General features: G+C 51.5%; 4 protein-coding genes across 24 annotated transcripts in view; 1 reads left to right on the top strand and 3 right to left on the bottom strand.

The window, feature by feature from the left end:
* Positions 1 to 14: 14 nt before the first annotated feature.
* Positions 15 to 24,674, top strand: CIB1 (calcium and integrin binding 1). 2 transcript variants are annotated; one of them, XM_077872892.1, is made up of 7 exons: positions 15 to 120; positions 10,460 to 10,525; positions 22,464 to 22,572; positions 23,686 to 23,836; positions 23,985 to 24,103; positions 24,180 to 24,268; positions 24,415 to 24,674. In XM_077872892.1, the coding sequence occupies exons 1-7, from the start codon at positions 116 to 118 to the stop codon at positions 24,434 to 24,436; spliced, it is 561 nt and encodes a 186-aa protein (XP_077729018.1). In that variant the 5' UTR covers positions 15 to 115; the 3' UTR covers positions 24,437 to 24,674. The 2 variants fall into 2 exon arrangements, with proteins under 2 accessions (XP_077729018.1, XP_077729009.1); XM_077872883.1 differs by lacking the exons at positions 15 to 120; positions 10,460 to 10,525 and adding exons at positions 20,956 to 21,205; positions 21,335 to 21,369.
* On the bottom strand, positions 135 to 11,774 carry TTLL13 (tubulin tyrosine ligase like 13). Of its 16 annotated transcripts, XM_077872500.1 has the most exons (16): positions 11,434 to 11,773; positions 10,551 to 10,812; positions 10,166 to 10,206; positions 9,333 to 9,451; positions 7,975 to 8,105; positions 7,579 to 7,735; positions 7,067 to 7,210; positions 6,632 to 6,717; positions 6,116 to 6,347; positions 5,450 to 5,643; positions 3,069 to 3,254; positions 2,605 to 2,785; positions 2,134 to 2,313; positions 1,247 to 1,565; positions 661 to 909; positions 135 to 361 (listed from the first exon to the last, which is right to left on the bottom strand). In XM_077872500.1, the coding sequence occupies exons 2-15, from the start codon at positions 10,799 to 10,801 to the stop codon at positions 701 to 703; spliced, it is 2,430 nt and encodes an 809-aa protein (XP_077728626.1). In that variant the 5' UTR covers positions 10,802 to 10,812; positions 11,434 to 11,773; the 3' UTR covers positions 135 to 361; positions 661 to 700. The 16 variants fall into 16 exon arrangements, with proteins under 16 accessions (XP_077728626.1, XP_077728627.1, XP_077728656.1 ...); XM_077872501.1 differs by having other exon boundaries at positions 135 to 906; positions 11,434 to 11,774; XM_077872530.1 differs by having other exon boundaries at positions 135 to 909; positions 5,450 to 5,548; positions 6,117 to 6,347; positions 11,434 to 11,774.
* GDPGP1 (GDP-D-glucose phosphorylase 1) lies at positions 13,928 to 20,839 on the bottom strand. 4 transcript variants are annotated; one of them, XM_077872776.1, is made up of 4 exons: positions 20,470 to 20,485; positions 20,150 to 20,256; positions 19,283 to 19,509; positions 13,928 to 15,277 (listed from the first exon to the last, which is right to left on the bottom strand). In XM_077872776.1, the coding sequence occupies exon 4, from the start codon at positions 15,267 to 15,269 to the stop codon at positions 14,112 to 14,114; it is 1,158 nt and encodes a 385-aa protein (XP_077728902.1). In that variant the 5' UTR covers positions 15,270 to 15,277; positions 19,283 to 19,509; positions 20,150 to 20,256; positions 20,470 to 20,485; the 3' UTR covers positions 13,928 to 14,111. The 4 variants fall into 4 exon arrangements, with proteins under 4 accessions (XP_077728902.1, XP_077728886.1, XP_077728909.1 ...); XM_077872760.1 differs by lacking the exon at positions 19,283 to 19,509 and having other exon boundaries at positions 20,470 to 20,839; XM_077872783.1 differs by lacking the exon at positions 20,470 to 20,485 and having other exon boundaries at positions 19,283 to 19,525.
* Positions 23,109 to 26,922, bottom strand: part of SEMA4B (semaphorin 4B) — a 64,532-nt gene continuing 60,718 nt past the window's right edge. For both annotated transcript variants that reach the window (XM_077872484.1, XM_077872473.1), the window contains exon 14: positions 23,109 to 26,922. In XM_077872484.1, coding sequence (XP_077728610.1) covers positions 26,183 to 26,922 — 740 coding nt within the window. In that variant the 3' untranslated portion in view covers positions 23,109 to 26,182.

Raw genomic sequence — 26,922 nt, 5'->3', positions numbered from 1 at the left:
GCTGCGCGTCTGGTCCGCTTCCGGCATAGGGCCGGATAGCTGCGCTTGAACCTGTACGCGATTCGCCCTTCCCGGCTGTGAGTGTGGAGGACCGACCTGAGACGCAAGGGCCAGAATGAGGTAGAGGACGCTCCTGCAAAAAGCCATAAACTTTAATAAAAAGACGGATTCATGTGCCAAGAGCCGCCCCTCTGCCCAGGCCGGCCGGTCTCCGCCGCGGCGGCGAGAAGGGCGTGCCCTTCGTCGGTCCTCTGAGGGCGACAGCCCCGGGCCGTGGGCACTCGGCTCCTCTGGGAAAGGGGCGCCCTGTCGCCAGCATAACTTCCGGTCCCGGGCTGCACCCCGGGCTCAGACCCATCACCTAGCAATAAATCCAGGATAAGGTTTGAAGGGTGGGGATGAGCACGTGGCCGACCCAGGCTCCTCTTCATCTTTTTAAAATTATTTTACGGATCATAAAATAATCTTAGGGTATTGAGGAATTCTTGATTTCTTTGTGTTTTTGCCTCGTGCAAATGGGGTTCGTGGCCAGGGCTTTACAAACCAAAGCTTTGGTGGCAGTCTCTTCATTTAGCAAAAATTGAAGGCCCTCTGCCCCTTTGGAAACCTGAGGAGGTTCTCCAGGAGAGGTTGAGCGCTGGGCTTCCATCTTGCGTTTACCTGTGGTGGCTGATGTCAAGGAGTGCAGTGGTATTCAGCATCAGGGGGGCAGAGGCAGGGCAGAGACATCCTGGGCCTTGGGTGCCCTGTGTTCAGAGTCTACCTCCGAGGGTAAGGTGCTGTCAATCCATGAGCTACTTGCCACTCTTTCTGGTTGCAGATGGTAGCCCTGCTTTAGGGTTAGAGAGGATGACTCTGATCCTGCCAGAGCTCTGTTTATGGCTTCGAGCCTTCTGCTGGCTTGGCCTTCTGCAGTGGAAACACGGGTCCCCCTGAGTTGGTATTCACAGGAGATTGGCTCACCTCTTTACCAACTGTTGCCCAACTGCCAACAGAGAGGAATGGCATCCCATGCTTCCCTCCAGCATCTTTACCACTCTGCCTTGTGATTGTGTGTTTACTTGGTCTGTTGCCCTGTTATGTATTGATTGTTGGGACTGTCCTGCCGTTTCTACCAGGGTCCACTACCTGTCCCATTCCCACACTAGTGGAGGTGCTGAGTTATATTTTGGGAACATTTCTGCTGTCATGTTTGCTAGTGGGAATTTACATGTCAGAATGACCAAAGTTGGTTTTGCATACTTACGGCTTGTGAACCTGACTCTCGCCCTGGAAAAATAGCGCCTTCCAGATATCTTCATTGACAATGAACAGGGGCTGATGGCTGCTGGATCTCCTATCCAGTTGAAGTTCTTGGGCTGTAGATGGCACCAGGAATGATGTGGAAATGCAGCATTTATGGTTGGTAGGGGCCCTAAGATCCTGGGGATGAATTCTTGGATCCGAACTGGATACAGAAAATGAGGAGGGCCCTGCACTTTGGCGGCCCCTCTCAGGAGGACCAATGGGACCAGACTCACAGATTGCAGTTCTTGACTGCCCAGCCTATCCTGGTGAAATCTAGCCTGGAGGAGAAAGCAGCCCCTTACCACATTTCTTGTGAGGCTGGGCGGAATGGTGGGAAAAAACAAGTAACTGAAACATCTCTTCTAGGCCACAACCACTATTTAACCAGCTACTCCTTTGGGGCTTAGTAAAAACAGAGGACCCAGTACACTTGCTACTAGCCCAGGGAATAGTGAATGCAGCAGCTGTTCTGTTGGCCCAAGTCTGTTTACTTAATTCCTGTTAGAGCCATGGCACTGGCAGCACTAGGGAGAGATTACAAGGAAGCCACCATGACTGGTGACCTTGTTTGTCATGAGTTTGGGGTTACTGCAAGACTCAGGTAGAGAGAGCAACTCTTATGAGAAGGTGGGGAGCTGCACTTGGCCGAATGTCATTACTACAAACAAGGGAGCTTGGGAACAAATGCAAAAGGAACAGAGACCCTTTCCCAATGCCCAGCATACTGTTTTCCCAGGCTCCACACCAGACACCATCACATTAGCCTCCTGTGCTGCAGCCACCACCACGTGCCAATGCAGCCCTTGTTCCCTTGTTCTGTGAGAGGGTGCGCGCAGGGACCCTCACCCCATACTCCTCAAGATTTCTCTGGCCCTGGTGGTTGGGCTGCAGCATGCGAGTGAGCTGCTCTACAATACCGAGGCTTCGGATAAGATTCTTCCTTTGTAGCAAAGCCTTCATTCTCTCCAGCTCCTCCTCTTCCACAATTTCTTGCGGATGCATGGTATCCAGGTGTACTGACAGCAGCTACAAGGTACACGAGAGATGAATGCGAGATCTCCAGGGGCGATCTTCCACACCATCAGCAAGGATGCCTATGGGACTCCCGCCTACTCCACTCCCACCATCCCTTCCCTGACCCTAGTGGAAGGTTCCCTCTGTTATCCATTCTCTCGCCACCTGTTCCACAAGGTCAGATGCATTAATTAGGAGCTCCTCTCTCTTATACAAGAGGAGGAGAGGACAGCAGAGATTCCCTTCTCTAGGAGTCCCAACCTGTTTCCGGCAGCAAGGCAAGAGCTACCAAACCCCTGACACCTCTTTCTCCCGGGTCCGGTTCCTGTAAGCCAGGTGGGCGGAGAATGCCCGGAGCCCGACCCTGGATCGGCTCTTCTCCCCTGCTGATTCACCCTGGTTCTGGTCCCTGCTTTCTTTCCGCTTCTTACTGCCTGAGGTCTCCTGCTGTTCCTGCTTAAGGCGGATCTCTTCCAGTTGCTGCCTGACAAGACACAGCAACTTCAGACACTGGAGAAATTGTGTTGGGGAGAAGTAGGGTGAGGGAGAGTGGGAAATCTGTTGGGGGGATGGATGGGAGAAGAATTGAAGGGGAAGACAGGAAACCTACTTAAATGAAAACAGAGTCCCTAAGAGTCTGATAGAGTTTATGACTCCATTCCTCTTTTCTCAAGTGTCTGCCTTCCTCTCTATACCCTGCTGGGAAGCAGTTCAGCTACAGAGTATGCCCCACCCACGCGGACAGAGGAGAATGCAAAGCAAAGTACCTGGCACACTCCTCCCTGGCCTTGGAAGCAGCAGTCTCCTGGAAGAGGGAGCCATTGTGCTTAAAGAAAGGTGAATACTTCTCCATGTCAGGCCCAGGGTAGATCCGCCGATATCCTCCGAGGTGGGAATCCTCGTAGCGTTCCTGATCTAGTACCGCCACATGGGACGACTCCCTCTGTTCTCGCCTATGGAAACCAAGCTCAGAGTGAGTCGGGAGAACTGTGAGAATGTTCAGTGAGGAAAGGAAAGCTGGCCAAAGCTTTGAGTATCTCCTGCTAGCTTCGTGGCCTTTCTGGCTACTGCCCATGTAGGGAAAGTTGCCGAAACCATCTGGCCAATCCCACCTGTGTGTAGCCATGGAAATAGAGGTTTGACTTGCAGAAATCTGGTTTTCATCTTGAGTGCAAAGGAGTCCACTCATAAGCTAGCACTCCAAGTTATCACAATCTTTTAGGTTTCTGATTATAGGGCAATATATGTTAATTATAGAAAATATAATTTTCTATAATAAGAAATAAGAGCAGAAAAGATAAAACCTGGGATCCCTGGGTGGCGCAGCGGTTTGGCGCCTGCCTTTGGCCCAGGGTGCGATCCTGGAGACCCAGGATCGAATCCCACGTCGGGCTCCCGGTGCATGGAGCCTGCTTCTCCCTCTGCCTATGTCTCTGCCTCTCTCTCTCTCTGTGACTATCATAAATAAATAAAAATTAAAAAAAAAAAAAAAGAAAAGATAAAACCTCCCATAACCTAAAAAAAAAAAAAACAAAAAAAACAAAACAAAAAAACTCCCATAATTTTACTGTGCAATTAGCATGTTGGTTATGGGCATCCCCCAAGTCTGAATCCTAGCTTTGCTACTAACTACCTTGCTTCTTTCTTTCTTCCTTTATTGTTTCAGACAAAAATGGGATCATACAACATTTTTTTTTAATTTTTATTTATTTATGAGAGTCACAGAGAGAGAGAAAGAGAGGCAGAGACACAGGCAGAGGGAGAAGCAGGCTCCATGCACCGGGAGCCCGACATGGGATTCGATCCCGGGTCTCCAGGATCGTGCCCTGGGCCAAAGGCAGGCACTAAACCGCTGCGCCACCCAGGGATCCCCCCATGTTAAATGGTTTCCTAGTATTCAAGTGACTCTATGATTGTGCTTTTTTTTTTTTTTTTAAAGATTTTATTTTATTATTTTTTAAAGATTTTATTTATTTATTCATGAGAAACAGAGAGCCAGAGACAAAGGTAGAGGTAGAAACAGGCTCCATGTAAGGAGCCGGATGCGGGACTTGATCCTGGACCCTCAGGATCACTCCCTGAGGCAAAGGCAGATGCTCAACCTCTGAGCCACCCAGGCGTCCCTAATAGATTTTATTTTTAAGTAATCTCTACACCCAGCATGAGGCTCGAACTTACAACCCCAAGATCAAGAGTGGCACGCTCCGTTGGCTGAGCCAGCCAGGCACCCTTGTATATTTGTGTTTAATAAAGTCCAGTAGTTTTTAGCCCTTTTCCTCACTGAAAGACATGATCCATACAGTCATGTGTGCAGTCCCACTGTGGGAATACCCAGTGTATTACAGTTATACTTCACCTCCATTCACACATTTGAGTGCCTACACCAAGGCCCTCAAGATATCATGACAAATCAAATACACAGCTGGCCTTGCATATTGCAACGCAGGTAGGGAAGAGCAGTATTGTTATAGGAATAATTCTAAATCCACTCCAATTCATTTGTATGTATTATGAACATTTTTATAATTTATCAGCAACAAATCACCAGGTTTGTAACCCAAACTTTTCATCTTCTAATGAAACCCAAACTTTTCATCTTATAATGAAAGCAATAGTGGGTGAAAAATACTGGTTTAAACAATCCCTTATTATTGAATGACTTTCTGTTTCATTATTACGAAATTCTTAGAGGAGCTTTGTTAAAAAACAAGAACAAGAACAAACAGCTAATCCAACCACATACATCGTATGTGCTAGTGTAAAATAGCTCTAAACTACACTGCTAAGCATGGTACAGAGAGTGTGAAAGTTACACTATTGTCTGGGTAGATAAAGAGAGAAGAACAATCTGTATATATAGATATATCATAGATATATATGGTATAGGTATGAATTCGTTAAATGTTAGTGAAAGTATACACGTGACCCTATAGATTGGTTCCTCCAGGGAGGATACAGTAGCTGGAGAAGGGTAAGAGATATTACTCACAACATCTTTTGAATTTTGAACATCTTGTCAGTGATATGTAATATATTATCTATGCCAAAAAAAAGTTCTTCATAGCTAATTAGCCCCAGACCACCTTTGCCACCCAAAGAAGCACTTTTACGCTCAGGCAAGTGATGATAAATGAGATAGGTCAAACACCTGGAGCACCTGGTGTCTCGTGGCTGTTGGTGGCACTGGAAAAGCCGCTCCTTGACTCGCCGCTTGTCCTCCTCCATCACCTTCCTTTTGTCACAGCCCCGGAGGTTGACAAGGGTCATGGCATCACAGAGAAGCGCATCCTTCACTTCTCGATCGAGGCGGGAGTCAGTGGTGAAACTTGGAGAGTGGTTTACCTGCCAGGAGGAAGTCATTATCCACCCTGTTCCTAGACCACCCAAGCAGGTGTGGTGTCTTGCAGGCCTGGCTGGAGGGTCTAGTCAAGACATCCCCCACAGAGGCCTCAGCCAAGGAGGCTGGATGTTCTGACATCCAAGGCCACAGGGCTCTGCCACTAAGATTCCTCCCTTACACAGGCTGGTGAGAGCAAACCAGACAGCCTGATTCTATAGATACAGTGTCCCTAAAGATAAAGATTACATGAGGAACACTTGGGATCCAAATCCTGGATTCCTGTGGTGGAGGCCAGAGACCACTGAGGTTTGACTCAGCAGGTCAAAAGTGTAGAGATCTTAATACCTTCTGCCAGTTCCTACCCACCCCAGGGCTGCCACTGGGTCCACCACCTGAGTGCACTCCTATCCCAGGCACCCTGTTCAGGGAGGCCTCTAGACCTTGGTTTTGCAAAGCCCAGGAGATATTCCTCACCTCCAGCAGCCAGGGCTTCAGCTTGTGGTCCAGCAAGATGTCAAAACCAAGGATCTCAAAACAGGCACATGTACCTCCACTCAGATATTGGGGAAAACAGGTTCGGTAGTTGTGGCGAAGAACAGAATGAGCTGAGATGATGGTTTTGATGATGATGTCCTCAATGTCACCCCACAGCTCTTCGGGGTCGTAGCTGTGTTCTCGCAGCCAGGTGTTGAGTGTAGACAGTTTCCTGTGAGGCCCAGTGCTCAGAAGGACCCATTTCTACACCAGTGGGTCTGGGCCGCAGGCAGGAGGCTCCCTACCACTAACCCTAATTACCCTAATTCTGTATCTACGTGGGAGCGTGGAGTGGGGCTTAGTTATCGGGGTGGGGGTGGGGCTGCACTTAGAGATCATGCACAGGACAGCGGTCTGTAAAGGTTGTTTTCCTGAGCACTGGCCTCCCAAAAGCCAGCTCAATGTCATGGGGTGCTCAGACTGTAGTGCTTAAAGTGCAATCAGAGTCGGGAGTACCTCTTACTGCCTACAGCATCATCTTGGACAAAATTCTCATTGTGTTTGTTGATAGCATAGTTGGTCAGGTGCATACAGACGTCATCCTGGGAAGAGAGTGGCCCTGTGGCTCAGACGGCTTCCCTGCAGCACCCTCTCCAGCCCATCATTCCCTTTTTATTACCCATTCCTCCCCAGGACAGCTCATCTCCTGTCCTTCTTCATCTAAAAATTCCAGGGGAAGAGGGTATGCCAGGCTCCTCTAGGTAGGGCCTTATAGCAGTCACCACCCACCAAATGCTCTCTTCCCCACCAGGAGCTGGGGGACTCACAGGTTCCTTCCTTCTTTCTGGGTGACAATGACAACGCTCTCTACCTGTTTTCTCTATAGAACTTCAGCACTCATGAGAAGAGGGTACCACCCTGCCCCCCCAGGACTGCCGGCTGGCCCCTCACCAGGTTGTTGTGGCTGGGCTCCACGTAGGGCATAGTGGCAAAGCGGGCCAGGCCCTCCTCATACATGAAAATCCGGAGAGGGTCACAGGATGTGATCAGGACATAGATTCGCATATCAAACTTGAAGCCGTCAATGAGGAAGGGCTGAAAGCATGCAAACCCACCAGGGAAGAATACTTTCAAAGCGCTCATTCTATACCACTACATTGTTGTGTTTCAAATACGTAACAACTCATTTAATTTTCATAATAACTATATGAGGCATAAAGTGGTTACTGTTATTATTCCCATTCAACAAATGAAGAAACTAAGAAAGAGTAAGAAATTGCCTGAGATCACATATCTAGGGAGGCAGGCAGGCTGCTCTGAACCAAGGCTCTGTACTGCCTCCAAGATACGGGCAAATGGCAGGAAGGCTAAGAGCCGGAAACTGGCTTCCTCTCTGGCACTGGGAGAGATGAGGTGCCCCAGTGCTGCAGGGAAGGCCCTGGTGGTCCCAAAGCACCCTTCACCTTGGAGATGTATTGCTGGCAGATCATATGCTCTCCTGGCTTGATCTCCCGGGGATTTCGGGTAATGAAGATGCCCCGTCCCTGGCAGCCACTGTCTGGCTTGCAGATATAAGTGCGGGTTTTTCGCTGACGACCATAGGACTGGAAGTCCCCATAGCTATGTGCAGAAGGAGGCTGGTCAGAAGGGTTCTGTGCATCACAGCCGGGCCAGGCCCCGTGGAGTTCTGCTGTTCATGCTCTTCCCAGAGCGTCAGTCTCAAACCTGCTTTTCTTTGACCAGGTGAAACTCTCATCCCTTGACACTTTCTAAGTCACAAGGCCAGAGTCTGGAGGGAACTCACCCGGTGAAACCGTTCCTCCCCCAGGATATCAGCCCTGGGAGGGGGCCTCACTCACTCTGCAGGGAGGCACCAGGTGCGGGGGAAGATGTTGTACTCAGTAGGATAGAGTTTCTGCATGCGGTTGAGGTTGCGAGCCAGCAGATCTTTGCGGCAGATTTCTGTCATGCCAGGGAAGTGGTTGATTTTCTGAAACAAAGTCAGTTGGTTATCTACCTCCACCAGCAGAGTTAGCAGCCATCCCTGGCGCCTTGGGCATATCAGGAGGACTGGGAAGTTCAAGGTAGAAGTCCCCGCAGAGGGGGTGCCTGGGTGGCTCAGTGGGTTGGCATCTGACTCTTGATTTTGGCTCAGGTCATGATCTCAGGGTGGTGAGATTGAGCCCCTCATTGGGCTCTAAGTTGAGCATGGATCCTGCTAGAGATTCTCTCTCTTCCCCTCACCCTCTGCTCCTCCCCCATCCAAGTAGGCACACCCAAAAACTCTCCCTCTAAAAAAAAAAAAAAAAAACCAACAAGTCACAGTTGGATAAACATTGTACCTAAAACCCTAAGGGAGAAAAAGAAGTTTCCCTAGGACTAGTGAGAACCTTCTCAAACATCCACACTGAGTTTAGGGAATGAAGGGCAGCTAGAAGGACTCACCAGGACTTGGGCTTTCTAGCCACCTTATCACCTCCCCCACATCACCAGGGACTAGTCTTATAAGAATAATTGGTGCATGGGAGCACAAGCAAATGAGAAACCATTTTCCAAAAGAGAAAAGGAAATTGAGAACCAATCCCAGGAAATGCACTGCCATGGCACCCCCAGCATATGATGTTGCCATGGTGGCCTGCTGGAACCCCGGTGCTGGGATGCAGCATCTCAAGTTGGTTCTGGACTGTCTCACCAGCTTTACCATTCACTAGCTGCGTGAACTTGATACTTCTAAACCTTGATGTCCTCTTAACACAAGGGTATCTGCCACTCAGGGTTGTTTTCAAGGATTTAATTGAGGGAAGGATGTAAAAGCACTTAACACAGTGTCTGACATACAGTACACCCTCCATCAATACTGTTAATTATTGTTGTGCTTTTTCTTACAACTGCGCCAGGCGGATCCCTTCTGTGGGGCTTCTTGGGCACCTGTAGCTCACCTCCTCTTAGGTGGGCTCACCTACCCCAAAGGGGGCCAGCTGGGCACAAATGCCTCCAGGCAAACAGTGCCCAGTAGATACCTCCTTCCTAAAATAGAAGTTCCAGACACCCCAGAGGAGAATTTTCCCAATGGAGCAGAAGCCCTGGCCATGGCCTTTCCTGCTCTGCCCAGGGGCACAGCCATAGAGGGTAGCGGTCCCAGGTGCCTGACCAGAAGGGCAGGTGTACTCATTCAGTGGCCACAGCCCCTTTAGGCCCTTGGATCAAGAACTTGTACCTGAAACCTCTTCATGTCCATGACTCTTTCCAGGGAGACAGAGCAGTCTGTCCAGTACACAGTCCACTCCTCGTCCTCCCCCACCTCCTTCAAGCCACACATTTGGGCTGCCCGGCGCACTGCAGAGAGAGGCAGGTCAGTGGTGCCAGCCTGGGCACTGGTAGCAAGCCTTGGGATTGTATCTGGGTCAGGGAAGGAACAGACCTGACCAGAGAGTGGGCTGAGGATGGAAGGGGTTCTTACCTCAGTTCTGCAATTTAATTACCATGTGACCATTCCAAGTTCAAGGCTGTCAGGGCCCTTCCAAAATCTGTGACAGAGAAAACTAGAGCCTGGCTCTCTGCTCCTGTCAGTCCAGTCTCTTTCAAAACTGGGTTTCTGACCTGCAAAGCTGACCCTCTGTAGGGGGTCACACAGGCATCTCACAACTAGGTGGCCCCTGGCACCTATGGCAGTGGGCATAGGAGGAGACAGAAAGCTAGCTGACCTAGCTGGTGATATTTTTTTTTCTTTGAATTCCTGAAGCCCCCTCAAAAACTTCCTTGAAAAAAAACTGTATTGACCTGTTCTCATCTCAACTCTGGTAAAATCTGGGAAGGGTGGGGCAATGATGACCTTCAGTCATTTTTTCTCTTATTAGTTAAGGTTGGGGGGTGGATTCCCATCCTCCCCCTAAGACTGGAACAATGATGTCTCAGTTACTAGTAGGCACATACAGGTTATAGGCCCTAACTAGATGCAGGGACAGAGAACCTGACTAGGGGACTGTCCCCAGAGCAAAAGCTGCAGGTGCCCTTTATGCGCAGTGGTGTGTGAGTGAGGTGGATGCTTACCGCTCTCATATTTGCAGTTGGTCAGGTTGATGGCCAGGGGTCTGGAATGGAGGAATAGTTGATATCAGGTAGTGGGATAAACGACACAACTTGGGCTGCAAGGCACCCAGATGAACAGACACCCAACACCTCTACAGTGCAATTCATTTTCTCTGAAAGCCACACACACACAAACCAGAATGATATAAATGTGCTGAAAACGCAAACCAAGCCATTTCAAATGGTTCTGAATTTTGTGTTTTTGTAGTACTAAAAGGTTAATGATGTTCCTGTATTCTCTACCCTCTTTTGTAGAATAAAGGGAAGACCCCCAGCTACTGAAGGGAAGCCAAGGAGTGATTCTCTTCTGAAGCTAGGCAGGTGAGTGGGCCCAGGGACCTGTTACCTGCGTTTCTGCCTTCTCTTTCTCCTCCCAACTTCTAAGTCATCTGGGGCTATGATTTTCTTTGGAATTTTCTTGGCCACAATAGATAAGGGAACTCCATCCCCAAATTCCTTATAGTCAGCCTTTGAGAGTTCCTGCTGAGAAGAGTTAGAAGGGATGGTAGCTTCCCCTTTAACACACTCCTCCTCAGATTCCTCTTCTTCAGCGTACTCGTCTTCTGATTCGCTGGTCTTACAGGTATTTGGCTCCATCCTCTTGGATTCTGAGGGGAGAGGGGTGAGAGTGAAATATGTCTCAGAACTTCCTTCCTCCAGGGTCAGGAAGGCTGCAGGTGTCCGGGCAAAGGACCTGCTTCATGGTGCTAGAAGGGAAGGATGCTGCCCCTTCAGAACAGAACACTACTGGGGCACCTAGGTGGGAGCTGCTTCTCCTTCTGCTATATCTCTGCCTCTCTCTGTCTCTCATGAATAAATAAATAACATCTTAAAAACAACAACAACAACAATCTTTCTAGGTAATGGGGGCGTGGTGGGGGAATGCCTGTGAGATGTTGGATTCCTCAACAAGCTTTGATCATCGAAGATCCCTCCTCCATACAGCACACTGGGGTGCACGGAGAAACTGAACAGAGCTGGCAGGGGCCATGCCCATGGCTTTTTTATTCCTGAGTGGGAAGGGAGAAGCCTGGGCTCTGGGGGGGACCTTCGATTTTAATATAGAGCTAAAAACCAAGGGTCCCCTAAGCCGGCCCTTTCCCTGTCCGGGGAATCCGAGACACACAGTTTCTCCATGTGTACACACTGGCACTTGATGGTTAAGACCCTCTGGGCTCAGCTGGCGGAGGGGAAGACCCTTTGGGCTCTGCTGGGGGGACACTGCCCACCCGAGATTCCGAGGAGAGGGGAGGGGCTGGTGGGTCCGCCCCTAGCGGTCTGGGGCTGGACTCGGCTGGTTGCTCATGTCCGCCTTTCAGCCGGCTCCTGCTCCTTCCCGGGCGTCTCTGGGCCTCCGGGACCGCCTTCTTGTTCCACAGGACTGACTGTCCCCGCCGATCGCGAGGGGGAGCCCGCTCTCCCTCCCCCCCCCCCCCCCACCGGGTTTCGCTTCTAGCTCAGAGATCCCGGCGGCGGCAGCGGCGCCTCCTAGAGCAAGCCTGTAGCAGCCGCCACCGCTGTCGCCATGGACACGAGGGCGGCCCCCATTGGAGAAGCGTTCTGGGGGCGGGGCCTCTGCGGCGGGTCTCGCGCTGGGGCCGCTGGGACTTGTGGTCCTTCTGCTTCTGCGCCACCTCACGCTCGTCTCCCTGAAGCCTGTTTCGAACCAGCCTCTTGGAATTTGGCTGAGTCTGTGTCCGGGGCAAACGCCTGCTTGCCCTCCCTTGGGTTTGTCGCGTCCGCCCTCGGGAGGGACGGCGGAGAGGATTGCTCTGTGCTGCCCCGAGAGTAACAGGACGGCCGCGTCTTCGCGCTCCTTCACCGTCGCCCTCCGGCCCCCCCACCCCCCAGGGTCGCCCTCCGACTTCTGTGCCACACTCGCCGCATTCTGTTCACCGTGTCATTTTAAGATTATCCCACGTGCCTACATCTAAAGGACACTTAGGAATCTCCCTCCTTTAAAAAGACCTGGACATTTCCTGATTCATGCATTTCTTGCTTTTTAAATAAAGATTGTATTTTTTTTATTCATGAGAGACAGAGAGGCAGAGACACAGGCAGAGGGAGAAGCAGGCTCCCTGCGGGGAACCCGATGCAGGCCTCCATCCCAGGACCCCGGGATCACGACCTGAGCGGAAGGCCGACCCTCAACCACCGAGACACCTGGGAGCTCCCATCCCCCCCATCACCAGTTCTTGCCAGAAGTGCCACCATGCAGCAGTCTCTTCATTGGACTCCCTGATTGTTCTCCCCTCCTCTATCCACATTACAGCTTAAATATTCTTTCTAAAATGCAAATTTGATACTCCCCAATTTAAAACTCTTCAAGGTTTCCCGTTAGATCAAATCCCAAACTCCTTGGTTACATAGGCCCTCCCCCGAAAAGTTAGCGGAAGTGGAGGCGCTGGGCTGGATCGTGCCTTCCTGTCTTCCTACAGTGCCAGAAGCTGAGTACAGAGGGTCCCCTAAGTAGTCCACGCTTATGCTAGAAAAAGCCCAAATCCTTCTTGACAATTCACGAACTAAATAAACAGCTGGGAAGTAGCAGCATAGAGAAAACGTATTTGAACCCTCCCCCTCCCCTTTCTTATGGAAACAGTTTGGCCACAGAAGGCTTTCTTCTGAACAGCAGTCCTGGGGATAAACTTTGGTATTTGGCCTCATGGCCTGAGACACAAAGTCCACTTAGCTGTAATGGTCATCTGCACTTCCCTCAGTCTGAGCAAGCAAAACAAAGTGATGCTATTGGAGCTTGTAGATGCAAAGGCTCACAGAAAAGAAGCATAAGCTAAAATTACCGCAATGTTCCAAAAAGAGGACGTCAACCCGAAACTGTTTATAGGAAATAAAATGTCAAATATATATTTAAATGTAAATGTTCAACTTTTCTTAACTTTTTTTTTTAAGATTTTTTTTTTTTTTTTTTTAATTTATGATAGTCACAGAGAGAGAGAGAGAGAGGCAGAGACATAGGCAGAGAGAGAAGCAGGCTCCATGCAGGGAGCCGGATGTGGGACTCGATCCAGGCTCATGATATAAAAGGAAGTCTGCAAGGCAAGAATATGTAACGCTTTCCTTTTTAAATATTTATTTGTTTGTTTATTTATTTAATTCAATTCATGAGAGACACAGAGAGAGAGAGAGAGGCAGAGACAGGCAGAGGGAGAAGCAGGCTCCTTGCAGGGAGCCCCACTGACTAGATCAGGTCTCCAGGATCACGCCCTGGGCTGAAGGCGGTGCTAAACCGCTGAACCACATGGGCTGCCCCCTTTTTAAATATTTATGAGAGAGTGCACTCGCACAGCAGGAGCCACGGGCAGAGGGAGAAGGAGAAGCCAACTCCCTACTGAGCAGGGAGCCCAGGGCTCAATCCCAGGACCCTGAGATCATGACCTGAGCTGAAATCAAGAGCCTGGATGCCTAAGCAACTGAGCCATTCAGATATCTCCATACTCCTCCTTTCTTAGTAACCAGTTTGACATCCCTGACGCTTGTCCAAGAAGAAAGATAAAAAGCAGATACACTGGGGAACTCAGGTGGCTCAGTCGGTTAAGTGTCTGCCTTTGGTTCAGGTCATGGTCCCAGGGTCCTCAGATTGAGTCCCCCATGGAACTCCCTGATCAGCGGGAGCCTGCCTCTCTCTCTGCCTCTGCCACTCCCCCGCCTCAAATAAATAAATAAAATCATAAAAAAAAAAAAAAAAAGCAGCAGCAGATACATTCATGATGGCTCATTCATTTGATTTATTCTAGGGTTTCTTCTCTTTACAGAGACCACTTATCAGTTCCTTACCCCTCCCTTTAGGCTGAGACCGGTGAGAGGCAGTCATGGAAGCCCAAATGACCACTGTGGACAACTTTCCGGAAAGGGCCTTAGGCTGGATAGAAAATAAATACTTCCAGAAGGATTACTGCTCATCCTTGGCTATCAAGTCCACCAGAGTTGCCTGTATTTCCTCTGCCTGGGCTGGGGGCAGCAGACAGTCCTGAATAAGGGCCAGAGCAGCCGCCTCTGTCAGAGTGCCGAAATCCTGGGATGTTTTGATGGGGAGGTGCCCAGCCAGCTCACAGAGGGCGACGTTGAATGCATCACCTTCCTTTACTCCAAAGTTGGACTTCCGGGCCCAGAGAATTACTCGGACACCTGTGAGAGCTGAGGAAGGTGATGTCTTTCCAGGTGGGGCCCCCCGGGTCACAAATAAATTATGGGCAATCTCATGGTCAGTCAGATAATCAGTGGCCCGACATACCCTGCCCACCAAGGCTTCCAAGTCAGGCCCTGGCCCGCTTGTGTAAAAGAGGAAGCCAGGAGCTGGGAGGGCCTGGAGCAGATGTAAATGGCCCCCCGGGTCCAGGGGCTCACTCGGTGCTCCCTCCACAGGCAGTCTGTGAGCCAGGTAATATCCGTGCAGGTGGAGGTGGTTCACAGAGGCCAAGCCACCTAGGCTGTTGAAGCCGACACGGAAGCCTGGGTGTGAGCTCAGAAGCACAGCCTCAATGCCGGCCTGCAGTGCAGCTGGTAGCAGGCGCTGGGGGAGCCCACGGGTGGGCGCGGGCACCAGCAGCACGTGGCCCCATTCCAAGGGGCTGACATTGATCATTACGTAGATGTCCTCTTGCTGAACAGCACCTGGGAGATCAGGCTCCCGGAGCAAACGGAAGAGGACTTCTCCTGGTCGGATCTTGTTGAAGTTAAACTGTTCAGGGTCAAATGCCTGCTTCACACTCTGGATGTTCTGAGGGCGCCTCCTCTGCACACCTCGCTCCACGTTCAGCTGGGCCACAAAACCCACTGGCCCAGGGAGGGTTTGGGTCTGCAGCTTCCCCAGGCAGTAGCGGAACAGCCCCAGTTCCATCCGCTGCCTCCAGGCGGAGCAGAGAACAGAGTCGAAGCGAGACCTTGCTATCCTGTCCAGGAGGCTGGGTGCGGTCCTTGGCCACTGAATCCCTTCCAGAATGAGTTCCTTCTGCCCATAGACAAAATCAGGAATGCTTTGCTCTTCCCAGTCCTTACTGTTTGGAGGGAGCAAATAGGGAGTCTCATTTGAATCCTGTGGAACAGCCATGGACTGACCTGAAACAGTCATAAGAGGTGAAAAATACATAATGCTGTCCCATTTCCAGAAATTTTATTTTGATTTTCAAATAAATTTTACTTTTTGTTCTGATTACAAAAATAATACATGCCTTTGGGAAAGTATTTTGAAAATATGGAAATCACTCATGGTTCTATCACATGCAGATTAGCATTCATTTTTGCTGAAATAAAAAATATATGTTTTTTCTTTCTTTTTCTAGCATAAAGGTCATGTATATTGAACAAACTTTTTTTTTAAAGATTTTATTTATTCATGAGAGACACAGAGAGAGAGGCAGAGACATAGGCAGAAGGAGAAGTAGGCTCCCTGAAAGGAGCCTGATGCAGGACTCGATCCCAGGACCCTGTGATCATGACCTGAACCAAAGGCAGATGCTTAATCATTGAGCCACCCAGGAGCCCTTGAATAAACTTAATGGGAGAAAAAAAATGAAGATAAAATACAACCCTTATTCCAATGCCTGGGGGAAAAAAATCACCATTTACACTCAGCCTTTCTCTGTCTCTCTTTTTTTAAATTAAGTAATCTCTATGCCCTATGTCGGGCTGGAACTCACAACCCTGAGATCAAGGGTCAGTCACTCCTGGGCACCTGGGTGTCTCAGCTAGTTGGGCATCCAACTCTTCAGCTCAGTCATAAGGGTCATGACCTTAGGGTCGTGGGATTGAGGCCCACATCATGTTCTGTGCTCAGCATGGAGTCTGCTTGGGATTCTCTCTCCTCCTCTCCCTCTGCCCCAACCCGTTCTCTCTAACATAAATAAATAAATCTGTACCAAAAGTAAGTTAAGTAGATAAAGTAGCTGCTATGCATGAATGAGGGCACAGTAGCAAATGAGGTGAAAAGGCTCCTATTGTTATGGAACTTATATAATGGGTAGAGTCAGACAATGAGCAAAATGAACAGGTTAATTGCTCAAGGAATGCTAATGGTATTGGCTTTCTGTGGAAAATAAATGTGATACAATAGAGGATAACTAATAAAAGGTGGGATCAGGGTATTGTACTTCAGCAACAGGGCAGGGTAGAGCTCTCTGAGGTGACAGCTGAGAAAAGACATGCACAGAATGAGTGGAAGCCTGCAATGAAGAGCCAAGGAAAATGTATTTAGGAAAGGAAGACTAGAAGTCCGAGGTCCTGATTCAGGCAGGTGTTTGGCCTGTTCCAAAAACAGAACATTGGGCTCCTGGTGCATGGAGCCTGCTTCTCCCTCTGCTATGTCTTTGCCTCTCTCTCTCTGTGTGTGTGACTATCATAAATAAATTAAAAAAATTAAAAACAAAAAAACAAAAAATAAAAAACAGAACAGAGGTTAACCAGAGCATGGCCAACAAGGAGAGGGTGGAAAATCAGCTGGAGAGGAAGTCAGGGGCCAGATTAGCTGCAGGCCCTTATGCACCAAGGTCAGGCACTTAGGTTTTATTCTAAATGGACGGCAGCCTGGGTGGCTCAGTGGTTTGGCATCACCTTCAGCCCAGGGCTGTCGGGCTCCCTGGAGACGCGGGATCAAGTCCCATGTTGGGCTCCCTGCATGGAGCCTGCTTCTCCCTCTGCCTGTGTCACTGCCTCTCTCTCACGCTCTCTCTCTGCGTCTCTCATGAATAAATAAAAAAATTTTTAAAAAGCACCATGTGATACTTTATAAACCTTTTTCAAACTGCTGTGCGGAAGATGGATATAGGGGAGCAAAAAGGAAGGCAACTCTGATGGCCAGGCAAGTGGAGAGGGCGACTGGATGGCACAGGTGGGATCAGTGATAGAGAGAAAGGAGTAGGGGACTTGGGTCCTGTCTGGAATGCCAGAGGAGCAGGGCCTGCTGACAAGCTGGCTAAGGGGACAGAGGCACAGGGAAGCCCTGGGAGGGGCCTCAGCTTCAGAACGAGGCACACTGTAGAGGCAATCAGAGATGGAGGAGCTGGGGGTGGGGTGGGCATGGGGAATAGGTTGATTAGTAGGGGGGAACTGAGAGTTCAGTTCTGATGGCTGAGCTGGAGATGCAGCCCGAGCATCTGAGAAGTGGTGTAGGCAGCTGACCATCTAACCTGGAGGTCAAGGGTAAGAGTGGACTAGATAAAAATTTGGGATCACATTTTTTTTTTAATTGTATTTATTTATTTGACAGGAAGAAAGAAAGAGAGAGAGAGAGAATAAGCACAAGCAGAGGGAGTGGTAGAAGGAGAGGAAGAAGCAGGGAGCCCAACCAGGTCTTGATCCTGGGACCCTGAGATCATGACCTAAGCTGAAGGTAGACGGTTCACTGACTGAGGCACCCAGGCGCCCCTGATGACACACCAGAAGGCTAAAAATACGAGTAAAGACATTATTGATCAATAGACTCAATAGAAAGTGGGCACAGTCAGATTTACATTAAAGTGAACTTGTAGGGGCGCCTGGGTGGCTCAATCAATTAAGCAACTTCCTTCAGCTCAGGTCGTGATCGCAGGGTCCTGGGATTGAGCCCCACATTGGGCTCCTGGCTCAGTAGGGAATCTGCTTCTCCCTCTGTCCCTCACCCCGACTTGTGCTCTCTATCCCTCTCACTATCTCTCTCAAATCAATAAAATCTTTAAAAAAGAAACAAAAGTGAACTAGTCAGCAAAAAGCATGACTTATGAATAAAGAAGACTTTAGAGAGATCAGTCAGCAGTGACCACATGACAAGATCAAACCTTTAGAGGAAAAAAAAAAAAAAAAACAGAGGAAAGGGAGCACTGGTTTCATGTCTGTCTTCAGGTATGGGCTGGGGGCTGAGTTCTCTCACAGGCATGACAACATGCCTGTGAATTTGGGATCATCGTGGGACAAAGGTAAGAGATTAAGCCTTACAGGCTGCCAAGGTGTTTGAATTCCGGTGCTACTAGTCACTAGGGATGTGACCTTGAGCCCCCAGAATGAAGTTCATTTCCTCACCATGGCCTCTGGGCTCTCAAGGCATGGCTGTGCCTCCCTCTCTCACCTCCTCCCATTCTCCTCTTCCCCTTGGCTCCTCTGCTCCTCACTTCCTGAACTCCTTCCAGCTCAGAGCCTTGATGCTGTCCCACCTTCCAGCCTACAATAATACCCTAGTCCCAGACTTTCTTCAAAGGGTCAGCTCGTTCAGGTCTCTGATCAAAGGTCACTCGCCTCGGGGAAACCTTGTGTGGCTCTCCTATCTAATGTCCCAAGAAAAACAGGAAGAAGGAAATATTATAAACAGGGAAAAGATGTCCTGGAAAACCACCAAAAAAAGAGGAATGCAAATCCAAGAGTTGGTATAGTTACCAACAAAACTTTAAGAGATCCAACTAAGAAATAAAACCATTGAATAAGTAACACTAGAAGCAGTTTTGTTTTGTTTTGTTTTAGAAGAGGTTTTTAAAACTATATCAGCAACTCAGTTTTACATTGTCTCAAGAATTGGTCAGGTGCAGGCAGGACAGTATGCTAAGCAGACTAGAATGCCTATTCAATAACTTAGAGTGAGAGACATGCCAAATAGCACAAAATATTGGTCCCTCCTCTATAGAAAAAATCTACCAGGAACCAAAATTATAATCAGAACAGTTGTTCAATGAAAGGTTCAACACTAAGTGAGGTGGCTAAGAGATCTTTGTCACAACTGCTCACCAATGCAACTTCCAATTTCCATATCTTCACTATCTCACCGCAAAGTCCAAGGACCGGCATTGGCTGGCCAGTGCTCCTCCCCCTCGGTCTAGTACAGGAGACACTACGACAACTTCCTGTTCTTTGCCTATCCTTTTACTAACCAAAAAAAAATTTTTTTATGATCTTATTTATTTATTTGAGAGAGAGAGTAAGAGAGAGAGAGAGAACATGAGAAGGGAGAGAGAGAGAAGCACACTCCCTGGGACTCCATCCCAGGATCCAAGAACCCCGGGATTATGACCAGAGCCAACTCAGGCACCCCTAACCGAACTCTTCTTATACAGAAAGAGCCCTAGTGTCAAGATGATTGGGTTGGGATGGGACCACACTCACTTTGGTTGTGGTGTTCCCACTGTTTTGCAGCCTCCACTTCTTGGAATGGAATATTTCCACAGTGGTGGGACTCACATGTTGAAAGAGTGAGTCTTACTAAAGTCACTCTCAGATGAACAGCTTATTGATTGCTGGGGTTAGCTAGTCATTCATCAAACATTTACTCAATTGCCACCCATCAGATACTGTAGATCACGATTCTTGCAACTCTTCATGGAGCTTACAGTCTAGTGAGGGGAAGAGCTACAGACATTAATCAACACCTAAGCAAACATAAGTTCAAACATGCTACAGTGCTGTTGTCAAAGACAAGGAAGCCCTGGATACTCTGGAAGCCTAAGATTCCTAATCTAGTCTAGGGAACTAGGAAGGGCTTCCCTGAGGCTAACAAGTAAGAGCAACCGAGAGCCCATTGTGACCGGACCCCGGAAAGCCAAGAGAAGAGGGCAGAGAGAGACTGAAGTCAGATTTTTGAGGGCAGGTATTTAGGTTTTTAACCATTTATTAGTTTTATTTTTTTTTTAATTTTGAGTTTTTTTAATTTTTATTTTTATTTATTTATTTATGATAGTCACAGAGAGAGAGAGAGGCAGAGACACAGGCAGAGGGAGAAGCAGGCTCCATGCACCGGGAGCCCGACGTGGGACTCGATCCCGGGTCTCCAGGATCGCGCCCTGGGCCAAAGGCAGGCGCCAAACCGCTGCGCCACCCAGGGATCCCCCATTTATTAGTTTTAAACTGAAATCATCATGATCAGATCTAGACTTTACAAAGATCAGCAAGTAGAATGAATCAGGAGAATCAAGAACTAACCCCTACTGTTTTGTCAATTATACATCAATAAAGGTGAAAACGAAATAATCTCACCAACACCTCCTCTCTCAGCTTGGAATCCTCGCCTTCTAGAACAGTGTGTAGGGTTCTTCATGCACGCATGAAATTTGTTGAGAGCCTACTCCGTGCCAAGCACCGTCCTAGGATTGACAGGGGACAAGCTCAAACAGCTCAACCTCAGTCCCCGCCGCCTCTGGACGCGGGGTCGGCTCAAGGGAGGCCTACAGACACGCGGAGCCGCGGGAAGAGCCTTGGACGGGGGTGACGGCTCTCCACATGCCCGAGCCTAGACAAGTCACCGAATCCTCTCCCCACTCGGACCTGCTGTCCACATTTGTAAGACGGGAACCTACCTTGTAGGGTGAGCATCGAAGATCACTATGCACGGCTCCTGCGGTCTGCAGACCCTCAGCGTACAGCCTCAGCGGGCCTGGGGGCTCCTGCAGGTGGCATGCAGGCTGCAACACGTGCGGCGACGGTGCAATGGAAGCGTCTGGAAGAAAAAGCCCTCGCTGCGCGCGAGTGCGCGGCAGGCCGCCTTCGGCCACGTAACAAGTCTCGCGCTTTCCCGGATTTCCAGGCTCCGGGTACTTGCCTGGGGCTCGGACCGCGCCCCAGGCAGCCGCCGCCACCTACAGCAGCGGAGAAGGACGCTGCGCGACCCCGGCCGCAAGCTCCGAGCCGGGCCATGGCTAGGCGGCGGGGACGCGCACGCATGCGCAGCCCGCCCGCGGCGAGGCTCGCCCCGCCCTGCTCGGAGGCGGGGCCGCGCGGCCTGGGCTCCGCCCCGGAGCGTCCGGCCCCGCTCCGGGCCCCGCCTCCAGCTGGCCGCGGAGAGCCCGGAGCGGGGAGCCGGGAGCGGGTCGGCGGAACCGGACCGGCAGCGCCCGGGCACTTTAAGGAGGGGGCGGGCCCGGGGGCAGCGGCCCCAGGACCGGTTGCCGCGGGGACAGGGCGGTGACGCGGCCCGAGGGCGGAAGTGGAAAAAGTTGCCGGCGCCCCGAGGCAAGTTGGCGGAGCCGTGCGCGCGGCGCGACGATGGGGGGCTCGGGCAGCCGCCTGTCCAAGGAGCTGTTGGCCGAGTACCAGGTGCGCGGGACGCGGGTCCCCGGGGAGTTTGCGCGCGGCCCGGCGCTGGCGAGCGGGGTCCCGGGGCGGGCAGCAGGGCGGGTGCGGCCCCCGGGAGGCCCGCTGAACCCCTCCCGTTTTGCCTTCCAGGAGTTGACGTTCCTGACCAAGCAGGAGATCCTCCTGTAAGTGCAGCGTCCAGCCTCCGCAGCCGGGTCCTCTGGAGGCGGCTGCGGGGGGCTCTGTCCAGGCGGGCAAACGGAGGGCCCCAGAGGGAGGGGCAGGGGCGCGCCTGAGGTCCGCAGCCGAGCCGGAGCCGGAGCCGGCGCCGGGCCCCGGGCCCCGGGCCCCGAGAGCTGGGCCGTGCCCTCCGCCGACTCGGGGCCCCGCTGCGCGCAGCGGAGCCACCTCGCCGCCCCCGGCCGGCTGGGCACCCCCGGGCCTGCGCCTCGCTGGCTTCCGCGTGACCGAACTTCCTGCCCGCGCCCGGCAGGGGCTGCTGTGGCTCTCGGTGCGCCGCGCCCCGCGGGAGCCTGGCTCCGGGTAACTTGGCCCGAACTGACGCGGCAGCCGTTAACGTTTACCGAGCGCGCGAAGCGGTTGCCTACACGACCTAATTCAGTCCTCAGGAGGGAGGTCCCGCGGCAGGGAAGCAGGTTTCAGAGAAGTTTGGTAACTTGCCTGAGACTACATTCCAAGGAGGAGGATTTGAACTCGGGCTGGAACCCCCTTCCTAGCCGCCTGCCAGCTTTTTGCGGTCAAGGCACTTGAGCGAGGAGATTCCTGGGCTTCCCTTGGCAAAAATAATCCCAGTGGGAAGGAGGTGAGGGCTGAGGAAGAGCTCCTGTAGGGTAGTTGCTAAAAAAAAAAAAAAAAAAAAAGTGGGAGGCTTTGAGGAGCTGGAGATCCCTGCAGTGAGATGGGAGACATTTCGATTTTACTCTTTTTCCTGTTTTTCAGGGGCAACTTCTGGCTGCTCCTGCAGCCTCTCCATCCCCCAGGGAGCTCTAGAACCAATGCCCAGTACAGTGCCTGGCACACAATAGGCCCTTAGTAAATGCCCATTGCCCGAATGGACTCTCAGTGCAGTTTTGTGTCATATGTGACAATACACATGGGGGTTATATATATCGTCTCCTTTTGGCTTATGCTTGATGACGGAGAGGTTCTATGTATGTGCCTTAGCTCCCCACTTGGTGTATAACGGATAACAAGACAAGGAGCAGGGGATGTGATGCACACTGGAAGGTTTGCCAACAGGTTCCCTTCCTTCTGCCAGAGCCCACAGGCGGTTTTGTGAGCTGCTTCCCCAAGAGCACCGGAGTGTGGAGGAGTCACTGCAGATCCGAGTGTCCTTGGAGCAGATTCTCAGCCTTCCAGAGCTCAAGGTAACAGTTCGCCACCCTCCCTCCGCTACACGCCTTGAGATCATGTGGTCACTGGTCCCCATTCTGGTCTTCTCTCCACTTAGCTCTAATTTCCTGAGGACTAGGGCTTTCCCAGACTCACCCGGTCAAATTAACTGGAATAGTGTTTTTCAAGCTGGGATTCTTGGATATGTTCTTGGGGAGTCCAAGAAGTTTTGTCTTTATTTTTTTTATTTATTTTTAAAAAATATTTTATTTATTTATTCATGAGAGACACACAAGGAGAGGCAGAGATACAGGCAGAAGGAGAAGCAGGCTCCATGCAGGGAGCCCAACATGGGACTCGATCCCAGGTCTCCAGGATCACGCCCCGGGCTGAAGGCGGCGCTAAAAGGCTGAGCCACCGGGGCTCCCCCGAAGTTTTGTCTTTAAGAGGAGTTGAGCTACCTTATTAAAGTTTGAGAAACCTTATTCCAGAGGCCGATTGCCTCTCCATAGGGTTGCTGTGAAAAAATTCTTTTAAAGATTTGTATTTATTTATTTATTTATTTGAGAGAGAGAGAGAGAGAGAGAGAGAGAGAGAGAGAGGAAGGAAGGGAGGGGTTGGGGTAGGGGAGCAGGGAGAGGGAGAGGGACAAGCAGATCCCGCACTGAGCACGGAGTCCAATGAGGGGCTCGATCTCATGACCCTGAGATTACAACCTGAGCCCATGACCTGAGCTGAAATCAAGAGTCCAATACTGAACTGACTGAGCCACCCAGGGCGCTACTACTAGGAAAATGTTTATGCAAAGGGCCTGGTCTAGTACCTATAACACAGTAAGTGTTCCAGTAAATGTGTTTTAAAGTAACCAGCCCATCCTGTTCTCTTTGCTTAGGATGCTTGTCTTCCTTCTCTGCTCCTGGGCTTGCCTTTGGGTTAAACTGACTCACAGGAAACCATCCCTGTCCCTTCCCCAAGTCATTTGGTCCTCCTGCCCTCCATGCTGGCCCTAAAACATTGATCCTCGTCTCCCGTGAGCCTGAGCTCATGGAGCGGGTACTGTGACCTGCTCCCCCAGGTTCCTGGTAGGATTTGAGGAGTGTGTGACCTGGGCTGCATCTGTGGCATTCACACCAGGCTCTCTTGCCTAGGCCAACCCCTTCAAGGAGCGAATCTGCAGGGTCTTCTCCACATCCCCCGCCAGGGACAGCCTGAGTTTCGAGGACTTCCTGGACCTCCTCAGTGTGTTCAGTGACACAGCAACTCCAGACATCAAGTCCCACTATGCCTTCCGCATCTTCGGTGAGAGCCAGGAGCAGCCTGGCAGGACACGGCCTGGTCCCTATGTGGTCTGGGCGGTGGCATACTGCTGGGGGGCCGGGGGGCCTTCTGTGGAGCCTTGGAGCTCACCCTGACCACATTCATTCTGGCTTCCCATGTCCATCTCTAGACTTTGATGATGATGGAACCTTGAACCGAGAAGACCTGAGTCAGCTCGTGAACTGCCTCACAGGACAGGGCGAGGACACACGACTTAGTGCCTCAGAGATGAAGCAGCTCATTGACAACGTGAGTAGCGAGGCCAGGCCAGGCCAGGGGGCGGGCAGGAAGGGCTGGGATTGGTCTGAAGCTCTCTCTTTCCCAGATCCTGGAAGAGTCCGACATTGACCGGGATGGCACCATCAACCTCTCAGAGTTCCAACACGTCATCTCCCGTTCGCCGGACTTCGCCAGGTATGATGATGGTAGTGCGGGAGGGACAGATACGGCACAGCCCATTCCAAAGGGTCTTAGGGAAGATGTGGGCAGGCTGGGAGTTAGTCCCCGCCCCGCTCGCTTCTCTTCCAGCAGAAAACCTGACTCACCCTTCTCTTGTTCAGCTCCTTTAAGATTGTCCTGTGACAGGAGCCGTGGCGTGTGTCCCAGCAAGCACCCTGTCAGAGAGCCTTCCCACTGCTGAGCTGTGGCCGAGGTCATGCCTGTGTTGCCAGGGCCGGCCAAGCTGGCCTAGCCCAGAGCTGGCACTGTGTGGTCCTGCTCCAGGCAGGGGAAGGCCCTCCATGCTGGTGCCTCTCTCCTTCTGTCATTGTCATCGCTGTTTGTGTTCTACTAATATATAATAAAGGTTTAGATGTTCGGACCCTTTGTGTGATACTAGAAATGCTGGTATGAGGAAGGACTGGACTTCTAGGAGCCTTCGGTCATCCTGGGAAGAGTAGGACCGAAAGGGCCAGGAGGAAGGCAGCCTGTAGCCCACCCAGCCCACCCCTCATGAGGGTGTCAGTATGAAGGGTAGCACGACAGGTGGAACTCTCATGTATCCTGATGGTGGTGGTACTTCCATTAATTTCTACACACTTTAAAATTTATATGACTGTGTGCCAAAAGAAAAAGACACTATTTCACTGTATGATCATATAAAAAAGAAACATTTTTAAAGTGAAAAAAAAAAATAGGACAAAATCCCCGATCTACCTGTGTTCCCACCCTGAACTGGAGGAGATGCAGGGTAAAGGGGTTCAGGGAAAATGAGGGAATCCCTTGCCCTCCCATCAGTGCATGAAACTTCCAACCTTAAGGACCACACTCCACTGGGAGATGGGAGTTGGCTCAGCCAGGGTGGCTCTGGCCCGATAGCCCCTGGAAAGAGGAGGCTTGGAATGCCCCAGAACTCAACTCAGAGTATCAGACCAACTTCAAAAAGTAACAGTCCTTTGAGAGGAAGGACCATGATTGTTTCTATTCTTTAGATTTTATTAAAAAAAAAAAAGTAAAGTGCATCTTATTAAAAAATATATAAAAGCCAGATAAACTCAGGGTTCCTGTGCTGGGCAGTGTCAACAAACCTTAGACTGGGAGCAGGCAAGGTGTAGGGGATGAACTGGGGGTCGGGTTCAGGGAGGAGACCAGGGCAGACGTGGGGACAGGCGACACACAGGTTCCAGGATGGGCTGCAGGAAGGCAGCCAAGTCACTTCCTGGACTTCGAGGGAAAGGCGTCCATTGTCATAAACGAGATCTCTCCTGGGCTCACGCTGCCCCTCTCACACATGTCCACGGCCTGATACAGGCTGGAAAGGTCCAGCAGGTGAGTCTGAGCCCAAGGCCTGTGAGAGCTGCGGTGGCAACTCAGCCCTCCGGTCCCTGAGGTGATGGGATGATGGCTGTGAGAAGTTGGCCAGCCAACGTGGCAGGACCCACGGAGCCCGAGCTGGCCCCTGCTTCTGTGGGCACAAGGGCCAGCCGGCGGCCGGAGGCGGGAGAGGCCAGCCGGCGCGGAACGCCAGCTCTGTCTCAGACCACCACTTTGGGTGAGTCAGCCGGGTCTCAGGCCGCGCAGCAGGGCTGTCGGTGTGCACGGTGTTCTGCGATGTCTCGTTCTCACTGGTTTCACATTTTCAATTGTTTTTTAAACAAAGGCTCAGTTTACAGAGGGAGCACGGTTCTGCCCACGCAGGCAGGCCCCCGTCTTCACCGGGGCCCTTTGGGGCCATGCTCTTGGCTGAAGAGCAGCAGGCCAGCTGGCTCTGTCGCTCCCGAGGGGTGGGCACCACGCCAAGGCTGTGTCCCACGAGACAGAGGTCCAGCTGGCCCCCTCTGAGCACTCATGGCCTCTGAAGCCAAGGTGGCCTCCTCCGGAGGTCTGCTCTCACACCACAGAGTCCCGGATCTCAGAGCCCAGGCGGACCCGGGGCCGGGGGCACACTGGGGACACCTCCACAACGCTGTCCTGGATGCTGAGCGGCCTCTTCTCTGACTCTGTGAAGACGCGGGGCCCCGGGGAGCTCTCAGACAGGGCCTGGTAGCCTCGGTGGTCGAGCGGGGTGCTAGGGGGGCCTACTCCATTAAGCGGCCGGGTCTCAGGTGGCAGAGCCATAGGGCGGGTCTTGGGGTGCACACTGGCACACTCCCCCTGCTTCAGGAAGACTTTCATGCCATCCCGGTGGCGGTAGAGGAAGAATAAAATGAGGAGCACCACAGCAAACACAAAGAGCGTGCACATCACGAGGAACTCAGTCCAGTAGGACTTGTCTGCTCCCCAGCTGGCCTTGCCACCAGCTGGTGCACTCACACGTGACGTGCTAATGATGACAGGCACACCGCCCCTCCGGCCCACTTGGTCGGCCTCCACGTCCTCCACTACCTTTGGGTGGTAACAGGCCACCAGCTGCTGGAAGCCCTCCTCCAAGGACAAGCACTGGAACACCCCCAGTTCCTGCTGGCTGCCGACCAGCAGCAGGTCCCCGGTGGGCAGCACGCGGCAGGAGGCTGAGGTGTTGACTGGGAGGTCGTTGTGCAGCCAGAGCCGGGTGGCCAGGTTGGAGAGGAGGGGGCAGACCAAGGTGTTCACCGTGTTGGGCTGGAAGTGGACTTCCTCACATCGCTTAT

This window comes from Canis aureus, chromosome 2 (assembly GCF_053574225.1).
Source record: "Canis aureus isolate CA01 chromosome 2, VMU_Caureus_v.1.0, whole genome shotgun sequence".
Lineage (NCBI taxonomy): Eukaryota > Metazoa > Chordata > Mammalia > Carnivora > Canidae > Canis > Canis aureus.
The sequence above is the reverse complement of the archived record's forward strand: the minus strand, read 5'-3'. Positions and strand labels throughout refer to the sequence as shown.